The 18726-nt window shown below is 43.4% G+C and overlaps 2 protein-coding genes across 2 annotated transcripts; one reads left to right on the top strand and one right to left on the bottom strand.

Annotated features, from left to right (window-relative positions):
• The first annotated feature begins 529 nt into the window (after positions 1-529).
• Positions 530-14555, top strand: LOC119116325 (serine/threonine-protein kinase PAK 6). The gene is made up of 9 exons (XM_037241626.1): positions 530-959; positions 7272-7520; positions 8920-9561; positions 9991-10521; positions 11392-11525; positions 12134-12260; positions 12336-12461; positions 12548-12682; positions 13295-14555. The coding sequence occupies exons 2-9, from the start codon at positions 7317-7319 to the stop codon at positions 13460-13462; spliced, it is 2067 nt and encodes a 688-aa protein (XP_037097521.1). The 5' UTR covers positions 530-959; positions 7272-7316; the 3' UTR covers positions 13463-14555.
• A 46-nt stretch (positions 14556-14601) lies between these two features.
• Positions 14602-16699, bottom strand: LOC119116327 (uveal autoantigen with coiled-coil domains and ankyrin repeats protein). The gene has a single exon (XM_037241627.1). It carries the CDS (start codon positions 16593-16595, stop codon positions 15042-15044), a length of 1554 nt encoding a protein of 517 aa, XP_037097522.1. The 5' UTR covers positions 16596-16699; the 3' UTR covers positions 14602-15041.
• Positions 16700-18726: the final 2027 nt, after the last annotated feature.

Raw genomic sequence — 18726 nt, 5'->3', positions numbered from 1 at the left:
GCGTCTGCATAAATTATTCAGAAAATAATTGTGGTGGAAAGAGAAGTGAATGTTTCGCTTAAGTAACGATGACGGGTCTTTGGAAGACCTCTTTAGAATCCCATAAAAAAGGTTGCAAGGGTGAGGATTGTACCTTCTGCAGAAATATTACACACCACCCACCCCTCCCTTTTTTTTTTTTTATACCTCTCCTGCCATCTGCCATCCTTGACCCTGTCATTCCATGGATAATGCATTTGACTGAACAGCAGCACAGTAGGTGAAGGCATCACCCTCATGTTCTCATGTCATCCAGATGACGTGTAAAAGAGACAACATGGGTGGGGGAGAGGGATGAAAGGTATCCCGACCAGGTGTACTGGAGGTCTTCTCTCCTTACAGTCACCGGATACCACACAAAATGCGTTCCATGCGCGTAGACACACGCCATCAATTCTTTTACAAAGACAGCCCAATGACGGGGTGGGAGGAGGCAGAGAAGGGAGGTGATAAAAAGGGAGAGGGAGGGAGGGCGTGAGAGAGAGAGAGAGAGAGCGTGAGTTGGAGAGGTAGAGGGGGGTGGGGATGGAAGGACCTGGATGGGGCCGAGGTATTCTCTCCCAGTGGATGCTACCTGTCCTCTACATGGCTTTTGTCCTCCGTTTTTCAGTCTCTCCTTGTACCCGGGAGCCGGATCCGGCGCACGGACCTGCAGCAGCACTCAGCCGGGGATGAATCAGCCCCGACAAAGAGCCTTTGAGATGGCAGTGTGCGCTTGTGCCTGGAGGGAGAAACGCATCAGGCTTTCCCAGGCAAGCGGCAGCCTGCAGTGCTGGCTGGCTTGAGAGCCAGTCCTCTCATGTCTTCGTGTGGGTGCATGTGTGTGCGCGCATGAGTGGTGTCACGAGCAGTGTATGTGCTCACTCTTGCTTTCAACCCTTCCTGGAGGAGAGTGGCTCTCCTCGTCACTGGACAGCAAGGTAAGAAGGTTTTTTTTTTTTGTTCCTTGCTAACAAAGATTTATTCCTCCAGAGCTCCCCGTTCCCTTTCTTGATAATGGGATGAATTAGAAAAAGAAGCTTAATGGCATTGATGAATGTTGATGTGTGCCGTTTGTGGGAGGAGGAGGCTGTGAGAATGCAGAGCAGCCAGGACGTGTTGATGGGAAAAAGAGCGAGATGATTCTCATCTACGATGGGCTGCATCTTCACTCCTCCTGGAAGATATCACGCCGAGCCCGGCTCCATCGTTCTATCGTCTCTATTGTCAAAAATAGTTCCACATTCTCCAGAGTTTTTTAGGTCGTACCTTCTAATATGGATCACTATGGACTAATATGTGTATATGGTCCCATTATGTAGTAGTGATGGTGAGCAAAGACTAGTTTTGGATCAGTCCATGATGACACTATTTTAGGTGAAGGTATTCATTAAAGCAGCTACAAGAACTAAAAATGGAAGGAAATTTGGAGTTAATTGTAGACGGACTTCTCTGGAAGTAGATTTTTCACCAAGTCAGTGAAAGGACCTTACTCAAAATCTGTGTACATCCCTCAACATTTGGATGGGGTTTAGGTCAAGTCTCTAAGAAGTACCTGAAGCTTCACAGATGTATGATGACACAACATACGTGTTGGTGTTATTGTGCGCCACGCTTGCTCTCACCAACGCTGGCGTTATTGTCATATCATTCGTCAGCCCTCGGAGGGAAACGTGTGCATTAGCAGCTTAACGTAACCGGCAGCCATGAGACTCAAGGATTAAAACAGCCCGTCCAAATTAGGACAGCGCCATGAGTCTCCTGACTGGCTTGAAAGGTGCCCGTGTTGGGTTATGGTGAAGTTGCTGCTCACTGATACTGTAAAAGAGCTTGAACCTGTGTTGTATCTCATGGGCCCAGGCTGAGAAATATAAATCAAAGCTTTCATAAGCATATGCAGCCTGCTGCATCAATAAATTAGACTCGAGAGAGAGAGAGAGCGGCTCGGCACTGCTACCATTTGGCTGCGTCAAATTGCTCAATATGCATCTGAAAGCAAAGTGGATCTTTTATGAGATGTGATCTGCACTGTGCAAACTAGATAAACACTTTTTTTTTTGGATTGTGCATGCACAGTCACACTTATTGGTGGACTTTTTTGAGCCATCAGTCCACCTGAATGACCCATTGAGGCCACCATACTGCTTCACTCAAAAGTGTTTGTCCATATTGCATCTTACAACCACCTCAAGACTCTGACAATGCTGCCATTACATCATCACTGTTTATCAGAACAGCAGATTCGACACACATTAATATCCACGTTTCTCCCTGCAGGGCAGAACAAACTTGTCTATTTTGTCAACAAACAAAATCGGGGGCGATATGTCCACTGACAGAATGATGCATGAAGCCCCTTGATGCAATTGTCCTCAGATTCGCTTGTTTACTGGCGAGTAGAAAGTGCTCAAGATGATGGAAAAAAGAGGTTACGTCTCGCGCACATTGTGGGCTACATCGTGTCATTGAATGAGACAGAAAAGCACGACGTGGGTGATTCTGCTCCATTCTTTCAACATGTTTAATTCTTCTCCTCCGTCAGCTCCCTCCATCCCTCCTCTGTGCTTGCTCATCCTTCTCCTCCTTCAGCTGTCACTACATCTGAGTGTCCAGATTCTTCTTTCTTTCCTTCCCTTTTTTGATATTGCTACTCTTGTTGTTTTTACGTCCTCTCAACACTTACACAAGAGGTGCATCTCAAAGTCAGGACAAGCTTTTATATTTAAATCCCAATTCTTTTCGTCCTCTATTTTGGTGTATGCTTACAAATTTATGAGAACAGTTTGGGGATTCTACTTTTTTTTGTTCTAGCGTGACTGCATCACAAAGTCTGTGACGTAGTGGTTATTGTAGATGGATTTGCTGTGGAAGAACTTGAATGGATTGACCTTGAACCCATCAAACACATTTGGAATTTGAACAAGCCTCTTTTTGTCCCCCTGGACACACGCCAAAATCTCAAAGACACACTGATTGGTAGATTTTGTACTTCCTGACACTGTATGTATTTCTGCAGAAAAGTAGAGCAGTAGATTCAAAATATTTTTGACTGGTAAGGTTTGAACGTACTTGTTGTGAGTACAATCAAATGAGTACATTCGAACGTACTCGCAAGTACTTTTAAACATACTTGTAGGCTAAATGCTACAAACATAGCATTTTTCCCATCATGTCATGAGGTATTGACTTGCACATAGTCAAGTAAAAAAAAAAAAAAAGACTGCATTATACCAATACGTTAAAAAAAAAGTTTATATGTAATTTTTATGATTTTATTATTGTCGGCAATGCATTTTAATGCACTGCATTAATGTTCTGCATATGTCAAAATACTTTGACTCCACATTGGCATTATAGTAATATACGCATATGTCACGTCTTACGGTTTTCATCTTTGAACTTTTAGTCCAATGCGCCATGGGTTCTGAGTCATGATGCACTGCTATGACTAATGTGACATTTGGAGAAGATGAAGAAACACTCAAATAGATGTCAGCATGAATGAGCTCAGGGAGTTTCATCTGGGGAATGAAAAGTAAATAGTCAAGATGGCTAAAATTGACTTTATCTGTCTTGACTATTTATGAGAACCGTTTGCATTCTTTCTGAGCAGCAACTCTGTACTTTGGATATTGAAGGTAGTCCATAAATGTCTCATCACATGCCCTTGAGTGTGCTCAATATCACGTCCTTGTCTTAGAATTGAGTTGTTTTGCAGGTACTGATTAATCATGGAATGGGCATGGAGTGAAATACAGACTTAAATCTGCACATTTTTACTCCCAAATTTCATGCGAGTCCAAAGTTTTGAGTGACCTGCTTTAGTAAAACACTGCAGGGCCTGCACTTGCACAATGCAGTGACTTCTCCGAGGCAGCAGCTGCGTGCCAGTCCCAAAGATTCCTCAGATTTGAAGCACTTTGTTGTGCATGACGTATGAAATATGCATGCGTTATTCCGTGTCATTGAACGCGGCGTATTACATCACTCGGTGTCTTCTATTGACAATCCCTCCATGTCTCCAGAGGTGACTTCAAAGATAGAACAGCAGGCGTCAACTTCGGTGTCTGGTCACGTCCAGTATTTGCGTGGCTCTTAGAAGCGTGATTTGGTTTTTGTGGCTGCCTTTAGGCTTTTACAAAGCACAAGGTGGTGATGACCAACCAATGCCTCCTTTCATAAACATCCACCCTCTGAATGTCCCTCACCAGGGAGAGTCTCATTATATTCAAAGGGCAAAACGGTCATCATAATGACGTTGATAGAGGAGCAATCTTGAAGCTCTTGCCACTACATTGCATAGTCCCGAAAACAAACAAACAAAAAAACAAATAAGACCGTAATGCTTTCCAAACCCCCCCTGACGACATTTTGTAATTCATTATAGTTGGATTATCTTTGGGTCGCACGTGCATCGACAGGCACGGAAAAGAGGATTACCGCCAGTTCCCACCCTCACCTCACTAGTTGACAAGAATCACGCACAAAATAAACACTGCTGCTTCAGAGAGTCTGAAATTAGACCAGTGAAGCACCACACTAATCCCGCTCCACCATCACCTGCACATTTATGCAAGCACGTCTACAAAAAACAAAAAAACGAGAAATAGAAATCAGGGCAAATAGTACAGCGGGGGAAAAATCGTTCACCACAGCTCTGAGCGCTACCATCGTGCAAATCCAATAGCTCTCTTATCTACCCCCCCATTCGTCCAACTCATGCTTGGGTTAATTTGAACGTGACAGAACGAAAAACAGGCCCTTTCCAAGCGTATGGATTGCCTGCCTGCGTTTTTCTATTTGACTGCCTAATGTAGGGAGCATCCAGCTGATGAATGGACCTTCATTTCCACTTTATTCGCTCAGTTATGTGGCAAACATTTTGCATGCTTCATTCATTCTCAATTTCTTGTCTTCCAATCAGACTTCACGTACCCCCCCCCCCCCCCCCCTTAACCACGCATGTTATTCTTCTGCGGCTGCACCGATGGAAATACCCAATGAAGCACAATTCCAGCATGACCTCATCCTCCCAGCCAGTAGCTGTCTGAGTTTTTGCCTCAGCATTTTGATAGATTCAAGATAAGCCACTGAGGCATAAGGTCAAGTCCCAGTAGTATTTAGGGTGACTATGTGGCTGGGTAACATAATTTTGCACAGCTTGGATATCTATTACACAAAATAAGTAGTGTGTTGTGGTTAAGACTCCTTAAGCTTGGCACGGTCAATCGCGCCAATGTTAGGCTAGTCATATGAGATTGAAGCTTTTAAATCCATGAATGGCAACAATTTTGAAAATAATCTTCCCAGATGGGCATAAATCAAGAAAATAGTATGTGTTTCTACTTTCTTGGAATATGATAGTGGTTTTTTTATAATCCCTATAGACCCAGAATGAATAATGAATATAAGGTCGTGTTGTATACTTTTTAAGTGAAGCTCTAAAGTACTCGACAATGCAGTTGTCCTATTTGTGTTGCTATCATCCGGCTATTGCTGCTGACATAGTGGGATTGTAACAGTTTGCATTTCACCCATGAGTAAATATTGATCGATCTGCTTGTAAAAGGATACATGGGCATTATCTGTAAATATTGGCTCAGGCAGTGTCAACATCTGCATGTTGAACTGCAGATTAGGGGGACGATGCATGCACGACTGTAAGGGAGATCACGTCTTGTGTTTTGCTGCATCTTTCTTTGCATTCTAACATTTAAAAAAACATGAAGCGCCGCATAATGTTAACCGACCTATAAATGTGCATATGAGCTGATTTAAGGTAATTATTTATTTATTTATTTTAAAAAAAATTTAATTTTTTTTTAGTATGACACAGGAATGTATTTTTTTCTCTCCGCATAATTTCCATTTCCACTTTTTTTTTTGTTTTTTTAAAGCAAACGTGAGGTTAAGCAGTGACCTTAAAGAGGTTTTGTTTGAATTCTTTATCAGTGGAGCACCTGAGCCTGAATCCACCTCTTCATCACAATTACAAAAACAACTACACAAAATTGCAATATAACAACACACAACAGTGTAGTGGACTTCTAAATTACAAAATAACTTCATGTATTTTGTTTTCAGTTCAAGTAATTACCAGTATGTCGACATACTTGGCACTTCATTGCAATGAAATGAACAGAATAAACTGAACTGAACAAATATTATTCGAATTTAGGCTGGAAATGTAGGTCAGTGCTTCTGATAGTGTTTAGGTGAGTCAGACACGCTCACCACTGCCATTTCCCGTCAAGGTGGCACGATAATGGACCTTTCAGGCAGATTTGAAGCCCTCACTACATTGTGTACATATCGGAAGAGCAAACAACCGTATAGTTGCACTTACGCCTCACTTAGCATATTAGCCTCGTGATTGAATTATCCTTGGATGGTGACACTTTCCTTCACGCTGAGCATCCCCCTCCCCACCCATCCTTCTATAATCCGCCCTTTTTTTCCCATAAGCAGAACTGAGCTGATATGACCAGCGCGTCATGTCGAGATGGGCAGGGCAGGCCGAGCAGCGTCACAACAGGCGCCGTTGATGCCGATTAAAGGCATGCTGGTCCGAGGGCAGAGGTGGAGAGCCAACGTGATTGCCTGCCGAGCAGTGGATGACAACAAAACTCATTTCCTCAACCCCCACTCCTGCTAAAGCGGGAGATTGTATCTTGAGCTTGGGCGCCATGTTAACCTTTGACAGGGCGCTCTCCATTCCTGTGAGATGAAATAGTTAATCCTGATACAGAAATAATTACGAGATGAAATCAAAGGGACTACGCATTAAACCCAAGGTTACGTGCTCACCAAACACACGGTCGTGCATGGACACATGCGCCATTAATCAGGGCAGAATATTCAAGAGTTACAACGGGTTTATGAAGGATATCCTGCCATAGAATGTTCGTGTGTGTGTGTGTGTGTCTTGTGCGTTGTTTGCTTTCAGTGCTAATGCACTGAAAGCCCGTGGGCGCATGCCAGCCCAGCGACACGCTCATCAGCAAAAGGGCACAGAGAATGAATAAGCTTTAATTGACCACACATCCTCCAGTACACATCTGCTTACAAATGTATCCATTCTCCTTGGAGCCACTCTCGGAACAAAACAGCTCCCAATATTGCTTGGAAAATCCTTTGAGCTAAAATTTCAATTCTTGTCACATTTGATCAAATGACATTTCTTTTGTCCAAGCAGATCTTACTGTATATGTAGTGATTCATTCTTAGAAAAAAAAACAAACGTGTCTCTACAGGGATTTTGTTGACACCGGCACGCTGCCTCCCTTGTGGACGTGAGAATGTTTCGCAAGAAGAAAAAGAAGAGACCCGAGATATCTGCCCCCAAGAACTTTGAACACCGTGTCCACACCTCATTTGATGCCAAGCGTGGCTGCTTTATCGGTCTTCCCACACAATGGCACAGCCTGATCGAGAACCTGCGCAGACCCAGGCCCATGGTGGACCCTTCCAGGATTACAGAAGTGGAGCTGAGGCCCAGGAAGGTACACAGCACACACCAACCTGTTCTTGAATTTATGACTCATTCAAGCTCCGCCTTTGGTTCAGTTGCAAATGCAAATATTTAGTCGATGCTGCTCCTTTTAGTATCAATATTGCGCAATTGTCGCTCTGTCCTACTGAGACTTACAGTTGTCTCAGAAAACGCTGAGAAAACACAAGTCCTGCTTCCCTCCCCATGTTTTTGCTCCCTTGTCTGTTGGGCTAATGACCCTGTTGTGTACTGTTACTGTAAAATGTTGAACCTTTAAAGGGGCAGTAAATTTCATTGCTCCATATAAGCAATTGATAACAGCCGATGTGTTACCTAACAGGTCATATAAAAGGAAAGCAAAGGAGAGGCCAACCTGGAAATGGCTTTTTTCCATTCCAGAGCATTTAAGGGATGACAAACACAAAGCATCTTATTTTTAATTGGCACTTTACATAATGAGAACCACCATCTCCCATTAAGGCTCATTAATGGCTTGTAAAATACAGTGGCGCATCTCGAGCGATAAAAGTTTGTAACAGCATTCTGGGACCTTTGATTTGTTTCTATTTTGAACAAATTTTGCCATCATGGAAATGAAAAAATGTACAAGCAATGATTGTCAAAGCCCCCCAAAAGTTGTGGAGTTTGTGGAGTATGAATAAAAGTTATGTGTTACTTATTTAGCAATTTTCAGCAGTACAGTTCAGTTAATACTTAATACTAATTCATTTGATAAATTCATTATTTTTCATGTTTTTAATATCTTTAAATACAATTTGCCACTTGCCTGAAAATGACATCAAGTGTGCTTCGAGCTCATGCAGCAACCAATCACGGCTCAGATTACAAATGTCACATGACCAAACCCAGAAAAGAGGTCTATTGATGATTCATAATGATTGCCTCCGTGCTGTCTTTTCTTCCTTGTATTCTCTTTCGCCTCTTTTGTAAAAAGTTATTACCGACAAGGTGTTTATCTCACCTTTGAGGTTGTCATCCTACCGCCCTCCCACGTGACATGCACACGGTCCAAGACACAAAAGAGGCTTTTTGCCTGACATGAACCGACTCAAGCAGACGAATAAGACACCACACGCTCCGTGTTAGTGTTGCAATGGCAAAACATTTTACGCTTGTGTCCTTTCTGTCAAGGCAGGCTCGGGTTCTTTGCCTCAACATGCCTTCTGTTCAGTGAATACCATACTGTGGTTTTTAACGTGCCTCATTTGCACACTCACTATCTTTTTAAGTGTTTTATAAGAAGCCACCAGGGGATTTAATTTGAGTCTTGACAATGATGTCCTTTACACAATCTGGAGTCTAAATTTAACTTTAACACTGATTATATAACCCTCATTATTCTATTCACTTGTCAACCATACTGTACTTCAATGTCTTTTCTTTTTCAGACCATTGTGCGTGGGAGCATGATCGGTCATGGAGACTACATCACAGCCATGATCAACGATATGAGCCGTCTGTCTGTGACCAGCTCCAATTCTTTGCGGAAGAGCAGCCCCTCAGCGAGGAAAAGGGCCCAGTCCTTGGGAAGACTGGGAGAGGTGAACGAGGGAGACGCTTACCAATACGAAGGCCTGATTCAAGATGATGAAGATGAAGAGGACGCGGGTCATTGGAGGGACAAAGCGAGAAACATCCACAGTGAATCCAACACTCCCTACTTAGGAATGAAGAAGAGCGTCACTTTGCAGCCAAATGGGATTTTACCAAAAGCCACATCCACTTATGAGGTTGGTGGTGGCCCACTGGAGGGATCCTCTCAAGCAGGCCAGGACCAGAACATTGCGATGGCGAGTCATGGCTCTTACGTGGGCAGCCCTCAGGAAAGAGTCATATGGAAGAGAGACTTTCAGCTGCCCAGGGGAATGCCACCCAATCAAATACCAGTTGCATGTTTTTATAGCCCGGCTATGAGCCTGCAGCAGCAGCACCACCACCAAGACGTCCCCACGGATCTCCGGCCCAGTGTACCGATGTACATGCAGTCCCAGAACAGCCCGGGGAGGCCTTTCTCTTCCTATGACCTGAAAGTAAGCCTGACATTGCAGCACTGTATTTGCACCATACTGCACAGGATTCACAAAGCTCTCAACATTCTAAAGTAGAACCTACAATGGCCAAAATCTGCGTCACAGTCGAGATGTTATGTTTAGCCCGTGCCTGCATCGGTACTCCAGCTTCCTCCCACATTCCGAAACATCCATGATAGGTTTAATGAAGACTCGATAGGTGTTGATGTGACTGGGAATTAGCGCAGTTACTATTGAATATTTTTAGGATCGATTATTCTATCAATTATCGATGAATCGAATAATCCGATACAATTTTATTTGCATTAGTATATTAAAAACATTTCCCCAATTACTGTTCATCAACCAATCATTGTTGTTTGATTGTTTATTATTTAGTGGTTCCCATTCAACCCTTGACACCCACTCACTTTGTCTTCTCCTCTGCAGACAGATTCAGCGGTGAGGTGCCACTCTGGCTTCCTGCCCACCGGCACCAGCAGTCCTCTAGTGAGCAGCATCAGACCTCAGCGGACCGTGCGATCCTCAGCGAGCTATACTTTAGGACTGTCCCCCAATATGGGACTACGGCCCAATGGACCAGACCCTTTTCTTAGGCACTCTGGCTGCCCTAATCCTCCTTACCCCCGACAGGACAGCCCATCCCAACCTCGACCCTCCCCTACAGGCTCTCTCGCCACCAGTCCCCCCGGTACATGCTCACCCGCCTTCCGACTCCCTCACCCTTCGCCTCGACCGCCGCCAGACCCACCGAAGGTGACCCATGAACAATTTAAAGCCGCCCTGCAGATGGTGGTGGATAAAGGGGATCCGAGGTCTTACCTGGAAAACTTTGTGAAGATTGGAGAGGGTTCAACTGGAGTGGTTTGCATTGCCGCAGAGAAGCACAGTGGTCGGCAGGTGGCGGTGAAGATGATGGACCTGCGAAGGCAGCAGAGGAGGGAGTTGCTCTTCAACGAGGTACCATACTGATCACATTGATTTGTGCGCAGCCTTAGCATGATATTTTGCACCACATTAAACACATGACATTGAGCTCCATCGGCCTTTTATTATTCTAATATATTTTGAGGGCCTTTGCTTATGAGCCATGTAATAGTCCAAAGTTTCCGTCCTTTCCAGTGCCCTTGCCCAAAAGCTTTATGGCACAGGTGTCAAACTCAAGGCCCGGGGGCCAGATACGGCCCGCCACATCATTTTATGTGGCCCGCGAATGTGCATCAAATTTGTGTGTCATTACTAGAATTGCAAATTGTCTTCACTTTTAATTATATCTTTTTATTTTTAATATTTAACCAGTTTTTACTCGTCTGATTTGAAAACAAGTTTTTTGTCAGTTTGTTTTGTAGCTTTTACTGTATATAATATGAGGTGCTCATACATTTATTTGAGTTGATAGTCATAATGGCCCTCCGAAAGAAGCTATGACTACAATGCGGCCCGCGAAAAAAATTAGTTTGACATCCCTGCTTTATGGGAACTTGGAAATATGCAAAACAGAGGGATGCCTGTAAGGCAAAATATAATGCTATCAATCATCTTTTGATTGGTGAATTAAATATGCATGCTTTCTTCCAGCCAATCACCAAAAAGAAAGGCAGGTAATTAAAAATAAAATAATAAAAACAACAATGTATCCTGAAATGGAATCTTGCTGCTGGTATAGCTCTTGCTGCCCTATTTCACTTACATCAAAAATGTTCTAGTTCAAAAAAATTCACCAGGGACTAACTTCTGTGGAGAAATATTTTTTATATGATAAGCTTTTAATCCAGACAGACTGAAAATGTCAGTAGTATGTACTCCATTGTTATCCATTGTGTTCCATAGGTGGTGATCATGAGGGACTATCAGCACAGAAATGTCGTGGAGATGTATAAATCTGCACTTGTGGAGGAAGAACTGTGGGTGATTATGGAGTATCTGCAAGGTGGAGCACTTACCAATATTGTGTCTGAAACCAGGTAGGATTTCATGCTCAGCAAAACTCTTTCACGGCCTTCCAGAATATTTTAAATACACACTTCTACCACAAAGAGGCAGTGTAGTATCAACTTGAGCTTCTGGCTGCACAAAGACACACAAAGGTTGTCTTTCAAGACTCCTTGCACAGCCCGAGCTTGCATGAAAACAAGTCATAAACCGGATGTGGACATCCTGAAAGTGACACGTTATATTACATATGCCCAAGACAAGATGACAACTTCATTCTATTTAATTTGTTTTAGGATGTTATTGTGTAACACTATACACAATATGTGTTGCTCCATTTTTTTTTTGTAATGTTGCACGCAGGAGTAATACAGCAGTTTGTCTTCCCATCAATTTAATATCAGTCACTCGAGAGTTTGAATGAACATGTGCTGTCACTTTCTTTAAGTGCAACAGTTGAAAGAACCCATTGCTCACTGTCATTTTCTTGAATTCATGGTGCTTCATAATTTGAGCTGTCAATTTGTCGCTACTTAGAAATGTTGTGTGCCTGCCAAATGATGAAATGCTAAACTCTGCATCTCTCTCTCTTTCTCTCTCTCTCTCCTCGATATACTTTTGTCCGCTACGGTCATTGTAGGCTGAATGAAGAGCAGATTGCCACAGTGTGTGAAGCAGTTTTGCAAGCCCTGGCCTACCTCCACTCGCAGGGAGTGATTCACAGAGACATCAAGAGTGACTCAATACTACTCACATTAGATGGAAGAGTATGTCATCACATTGTTGTCTCATATGCCATTTTTGGTTTGTAAGTGTTCTTATTGTCCCCCTCGCTCTTTCAGGTCAAACTCTCCGACTTTGGCTTCTGTGCTCAGATCAGTAAGGACATCCCCAAGAGGAAGTCTCTAGTGGGGACTCCTTATTGGATGGCTCCAGAAGTAATTTCCAAATCGCCATATGGCACTGAGGTGAGGAGGGATGCAACTCATGCCAAAAGACAGACTGTTGCATGGCCAATATTTACAATCTGTGCTCTGTGTGTGTGTTGCACCAGGTGGATGTGTGGTCCATGGGTGTCATGGTGGTGGAGATGGTGGATGGAGAGCCACCGTATTTCAGTGAAACCCCCGTGGCAGCTATGAAGAGACTGAGAGATGAGCCTGCTCCGACTGTGCGAAATGTCAGCCAGGTATGCAAAATTCCATGTCTATGAAGATATACAGTATTATTTTACATTACCGTATTTTCCGGACTATAAGGCGCACCTAAAAACCTAAAATTTTCTCAAAAGCCGACAGTGCGCCTTATAGTCCGGTGCGCCTTATATATGGACCAAATTCCTAAATTTAAACTGGCCCGAAGCATTGTGTCATGAAATCAATCATAAGTGGCCCGCTGAAGACTATGAATCATGAATCAAAAAGACAATGGATCATTATTTTGTGATTATAAAGTAATATGTTGCGTCTGAAGTTGAAATAAAAAAGATAAAATGGAGAATGAAATTTGGAATAAAAATCTGACATGATGCATTAATGGTGCGCATTACAGTCCGGCGCGCCTTATAGTCCGGAAAATACGGTACTACTATTAGTATTATTGTAAAGAACATTTCTGAGTTGACTTCCCGGTTAATAATGAGATATTCATTCATGTGAAGATAGCGAGCATGTAAATTAATTCACAATAATCAGGAAACATAAATATCACTGTTTCTTTGTAACTCTGGAAATGTTTACATTTTCATATTTGAGAACATTCCGAGCAAAGCAGCTCTAAACAATCTGCTCCTCCTCCTCAGGTGTCCCCAGTTCTTAAGGACTTTCTGGACCGTATGCTGACTCGGGACCCCCTCGAGCGGGCCAGTGCCACTGACCTGCTGGAGCACCCCTTCCTGCTGCAGAGCGGCTCACCTCAGTGCCTGGTCCCCCTAGTGGAACAGTACCGCAAGCGCATGTCCCGCTGCTGACCCCGAGGCGTTCCCGGTTTCCCAACCCCCACTTAAAGTCCAACCGTGATGATCAAGCGTAGTTTCTTCGATTCCTCACGCACCAACGGGCTACATCGACGCAGCCCAATGTCGCCACGTGAGCGACAATGTCGAAGTTGGGTCGTAAGACACCGCATGGTCTTTTGGGGCATGTGAGAAGCACTTTAGGAGTGAATTCAAGGCAGCATGCAATCACTCAACTCAGTCAAAAACACTGATTGGTTTCTTGTGATAGTCTGTGGGCTTCGACACATGCAAGATGGTGCTCATATCAGAACAATATGTCATACACTACTGCAAAAGATAAACTCTATTTTTATAACGGCCATCAAGTAGGAGCGGTTGTCCAACTGGTTTACCTCTGCACAGTCGTGATTCGAATCTTAGCTGACAGTGACGAGAGACTCTTTGCATGGCCAAACGGAGGCACACCTGGCCTGAAGTGAATGCTTGAATATGTACCAAACGAGAACGTGAAAGAGCATCCTCTGTTATTAGCATAACAAGTGGTTAGATGAAAGCCATGCTGCTATTGTGGGCTCACTGGAAAATCTCCTCTTTTCCACACGTGTTCTTAATTTCCAACAGGTGGGTTGTTTGTATGATATGAAGTTAGGTTTCTATTGCTACTTATGGACCTCAATATAAGCAGATAATAGTCATAAAATTCCGGTAGGTCCTTACGACTGCAAAATATGTTAAAGTCATTCAAGTTTCTTTACAGAAATGCGAGCGTGTAGCTATCGGTGTGTGCATGTGTGTTTGCGAGCACATGGATGTACGGGTGAGGGCATCTCAGCGAACAAATAAGCCCATTTGTACCGTTACAGACATTTTTTTAGGGAAACAGTTGAAATCTAACTTGTGTTTTGATCCTCAAGATGTTTGATTTTTCTAGTAGAAGCACACACACGCTTGGCATGTGATGCTGCGAGACGCCCACCTGCTGAGACACACTTTGCACATACACTCGTCTTTGACTCCTGTACTTCTATGTGTGCCGATCATTGATGAAAAAGAATGACACTTGATTTTCGTTTTTGTACAAACCAAATAAATGACGCATATGGAAGATCCGTGATTCATCGCTCACTCACGCACACAGTAAGACGAGGTGGTTGAAAGGGCTGGTGTTTATTCAGCGTGAATCATACAGCACAGTCACTGAATACAATTTGGCAAAAAAAAAAAAATATCAGAGACTTCTTATAAATGCAGAAGCAATATCAAATACCTTTATTTTTACACTATAAATAATCATCATCTTCAGTGAAAATTCATCGAAGCGCACTGCTCTAAATGTACCTGGAAGGATTTTTATGATAACTTCCCAATTAAAGTAAGCATACGAGCAAAAATATAATTCCCTGATAATGACAATCAAAGCACACATTTTTTTAAATCTAATAAAGTAGCCAATGATTGTACCTATAATAAAAATCAAATCTTGCAGTCTAGAGCAGGTTTCAATCAGGAACACTGGAAAGACCCAAAAAACCAAAACGTGTTCTTATTATCAGCAAGCAAGCGGCGTAAAAGTGTCACTCCTTCTGTCCTCCTAATCGAGCGCCGACTGAGATGAGGAGCTTTCAAACTCGCATTTGACTCCGCTGATGCTATCCACGCTGGGCTGACTGTTGACCTGCTGGTGCGTGTGAGAGAGAGGGAAGGTCTCGGAGCGTGACATCCGTCCTCTGCTGTTGGACGAGCCCGAAGAACAGTCTGTGACCATCCTCATGAACTCAGGTGCGGTGAATCGACGGAACAGTCTCGTTCCGAGGCCCATGAACCCCGGGCCGCGGCCGGGCATCTTCCCCGCCTCCGTCCCCGCCCGGCTGAACATTATTTTGTTGTGTTTGCCAGTGTGTGAAAAACTTGCCTTCTTCTGCAGCTCATCTGTCTTTGACTTCTCCTCGAGGGCTTTCGCCATCTGACACTTGATGCTCAAAGGAGCTTTTGGAACTGTTTTTTCTGGATCGCTTGCCAGCAACCGGGAGTTTCCCTGAGATTCCATCTTGTCTAGGAGACATCGGTCATCCTGCAGGGAGGCTCTTTTGAATTTGTTAGCTGACAGGCTCAAGTCGTGCGCGTCTCCTTGGTAGGACTGTTTCCTGATGCTCAGAAGGTCCAGGTTGAAGGACTTTGCCTTCCCGCAGGGAGGAAATCGTTGCGGTGCTTTCTCTTGGGCTCTAGTTTCTTCTTTGACTTCTTTTGGGTTAGCTTCAGTTGGCGAGTTGAGCGTTCTCGTCCGCCTTAGATCGGGAATCTGGGAGTTTTGGAGTTGTTTGGCCGTGAAGGAAAGACTCTGATCTCCATCGGTTTGGCTTTTCTGAGATGGCAGGGAACACTTGTGGCGATGGTTCTGTTCATGACTCTGGGTTTTGGGACATGTAAAGCGGTTCCACAATCCGCTGTTGTCCCCGATCTTCGTCTGCTTCTGAAGTAGCCCTGGTAATTGCTCTTCTTTGCTGTTGACCTGTTTGGAGAACTTTTCCAAGACATGCCTGGGGAGTCTGTTGGGCAGCTCACCATCGCCAACATTTCCCGGATCAAGCGGATCATCTGCGACCACACTCCGTCTGCACTGAAAGTTTAAAATCTGCACACAGTGATTGTGTCCAAAGAAGTCAGCCACTTCGATGGCTGTATGTCCGGCGTTATTCATTCTGTCCATTTTCAGTCCAAGTCTTTTGAAAGCCCGGACCAGAAACTCAAGCACCGGACTGTGCCCAGAAAAGGCAGCATACATTATAGCACTGTTACCCCACACGTCGGAGATATCTGGATCGGCATTGAACTGAACAAGAATCTTGACCACGTCTAGGTGACCCAACTCACAGGCATGACTCAGAGCCGTTCGACCTTCTTCATCCTGGCAGTTGACATCGGCCCCTTTTTCCAGCAGGAGCCGGGCGAACTTGGCTCTGGTCCCGGCTTCTTGTAGACATACGGCGTAAATTAACGGAGTGCGGCTGTTTTCGGTCTTGGAGTTGATGATCCGTCCGTCCAGGGCATCCAAAATGAAACGCGCAAGGTGAACTTTGCCACCGTGCATGGCATCAAGGAAGGTCTTGGTGCCGGAGCCTTGGCGTAAATCTTTGGGTCGCATCATTCTGCAATACCTAAGTCCTCACGAGCGAGCGGAAAGATCGCCAACTGGGAGTGCGTACAAGTTCTCCAAATCTCCCCTTGGACAGGGCGAGTGGTAAGACTCGGAGAAGGGCTGTCGGTTTTTATACCTCCCTCTCCACACATGCTCTCCCAACGTTGCCAAGGAAACAAATGTCTGAGGACCATTATGCAGTGGCAGCATCCATTCTGCCACAACACTCTCTGCCTGGAGAAAAATAGGTGCTGTTTGAAAAGAAGAATAACTCAAGGACAAAAAACGGATTGTGTTTTTAATAGGAGGTCAAAAAAATCATTTCCATTTTGCTATAATGGAAAACTGGAGGGAAAAGTCAATAAATCAAAATTTAAGAGCTCTTCCAAATGGAAAGCAAAAGTATTGTTTGTTTTTTTACCATACTTGCTTTTTGAATGTGGTATCCATCAGTGCTTTTAGAGATGTACAATTCAAAGCCAATGAAATAAAGTCCCAATGGGATTGTTATTTATTACTGTCAGATTATATTAACAGTTAACAAAATGGAAGTTTTAAATAAAATGCAAACTTCCCCTTTTAATAATAACTTTAATAATAATAATACATCTATAAAAGTTAAATAAATAAATAAATAAATTGCAAAGGCAGATTTGTTAGCCCTTCTAGTCTAATTTAGCATCACCTAATGGGAAAGCACTTAATATTTCTGCCCGTAACTATATGTCATAAGCATAAAAAGATGAATAAAAACATATAATTGATAATAAATGAATAACTTTCTGACAAATGAATTCAAATTGGATAATTTTCCCATGGAACCTTAGACGATCCCTCGCGGCATACTCGGGTGCCATGGCACCCTGGTTAGGAATCTCTGTCATAGAAATCATTCCATCCACTAACACAAAAAAATGGGACAGCACAAATGAATGAAATGTGGTTGGTTAGGTGCCGTGAGATTTACTAATTGGACAGACGCATGCATTAAATCGGAGACACCATGGTAAATACCTGATCTTTCATTCATTGCTCAGTCAAACCAGGCAGGAGGTACTCTGAATGCTTGATTTGAAATTAGAGTCTCTGTCAAGTTCAGGTGCTATCTGCATCCCGTAATAAGTCACAGGGGACACCGCACACTCAGGGCTACAAAATCAACATGCGTCAATGTTCACCGAGGAATGAAAACTTGATAATGGAAATCTAAAAAAAAATAAAAATGAATATTAGTGGACAAGTGTCTCTTGGCAACTCAAAGCTCGGCTTCTGTCACTTGGGATTAAACAAGATTAGTTTTGCATTACCTGAGGGATCGGGTTCATTGGAACTAAGATTTCCTAGCATTGACTGAACTTGCCCCTTGTCCTCCATGGAACGGTTCATCTTATGTCTAACTGAGAAAACTCAAGAGTAATAGATAGATTTAATACTCTTGATTCAAAGCAGGTTGCACTTTTCATCCCCAGATCTCAATTGCCAGTTGAAGTACAATCAATCTGATTCATCTCCACTTTCAAACCTGGAAATTGTCTCTTTCCTGGAATTCATCACTCTCAAAATGTGGCATTGTTGTTCCTTCTCAATTGCCGAGCGACAACAGTTGTTGTTGTCCTTTGAGCAGCTGCGTTTTCTACGAAAAGTATTAAATGATGGAATTGGAAATGTTTGTGATAGAGCCAAACATCCAAATACATGGTTACAATATGTTGATTGTGCCTATTAGTATTTTGGGAAAGCCAGCAACCACGTAAAATTCATCTTAGCTGTATCAAGATTTATCAAGATTCATTCAGACTCCCTGGAGGAATTTGAAATTGCATTAGTTAGTGAAAGAGTCCCACCGATATAATTTAACTGACAGACTGGCTAATAGAAACGACACTGACAAAGAGACAAGAAGACATCAACAATCCGACAAGAGTGACACGCAGACAGGATTTAAATACAAGACATGCAACGAGAAGTAGGTGAGGGTGATTACACTGATCATGGGCACACAGGAGGGGAGGGGCGAGCACACAGACAGAAACTACGACAAAATGTACACACAATGGACTGACCGGGGACGAGTCGTGACAATAGACTGTGATGAATAAATTAGTACAATTTTACAAAACTGATACTAGAATTTATTTAT

The sequence above is a fragment of the Syngnathus acus genome, chromosome 22, assembly GCF_901709675.1.
Source record: "Syngnathus acus chromosome 22, fSynAcu1.2, whole genome shotgun sequence".
Taxonomy (NCBI): domain Eukaryota; kingdom Metazoa; phylum Chordata; class Actinopteri; order Syngnathiformes; family Syngnathidae; genus Syngnathus; species Syngnathus acus.
This window is presented reverse-complemented; position numbering and strand designations above follow the sequence as displayed.

Bases quoted from the DNA above. Each gene is read 5' to 3' on its own strand.
- LOC119116327 (XM_037241627.1), bottom strand. From the start codon at position 16,595: ATGATGCGACCCAAAGATTTACGCCAAGGCTCCGGCACCAAGACCTTC.
- LOC119116325 (XM_037241626.1), top strand. From the start codon at position 7,317: ATGTTTCGCAAGAAGAAAAAGAAGAGACCCGAGATATCTGCCCCCAAG. The intron at 7,521-8,919 runs GTACACAGCACA...TTTCTTTTTCAG, and splicing joins TGGAGCTGAGGCCCAGGAAG to ACCATTGTGCGTGGGAGCAT. The intron at 12,683-13,294 runs GTATGCAAAATT...CCTCCTCCTCAG, and splicing joins CTGTGCGAAATGTCAGCCAG to GTGTCCCCAGTTCTTAAGGA.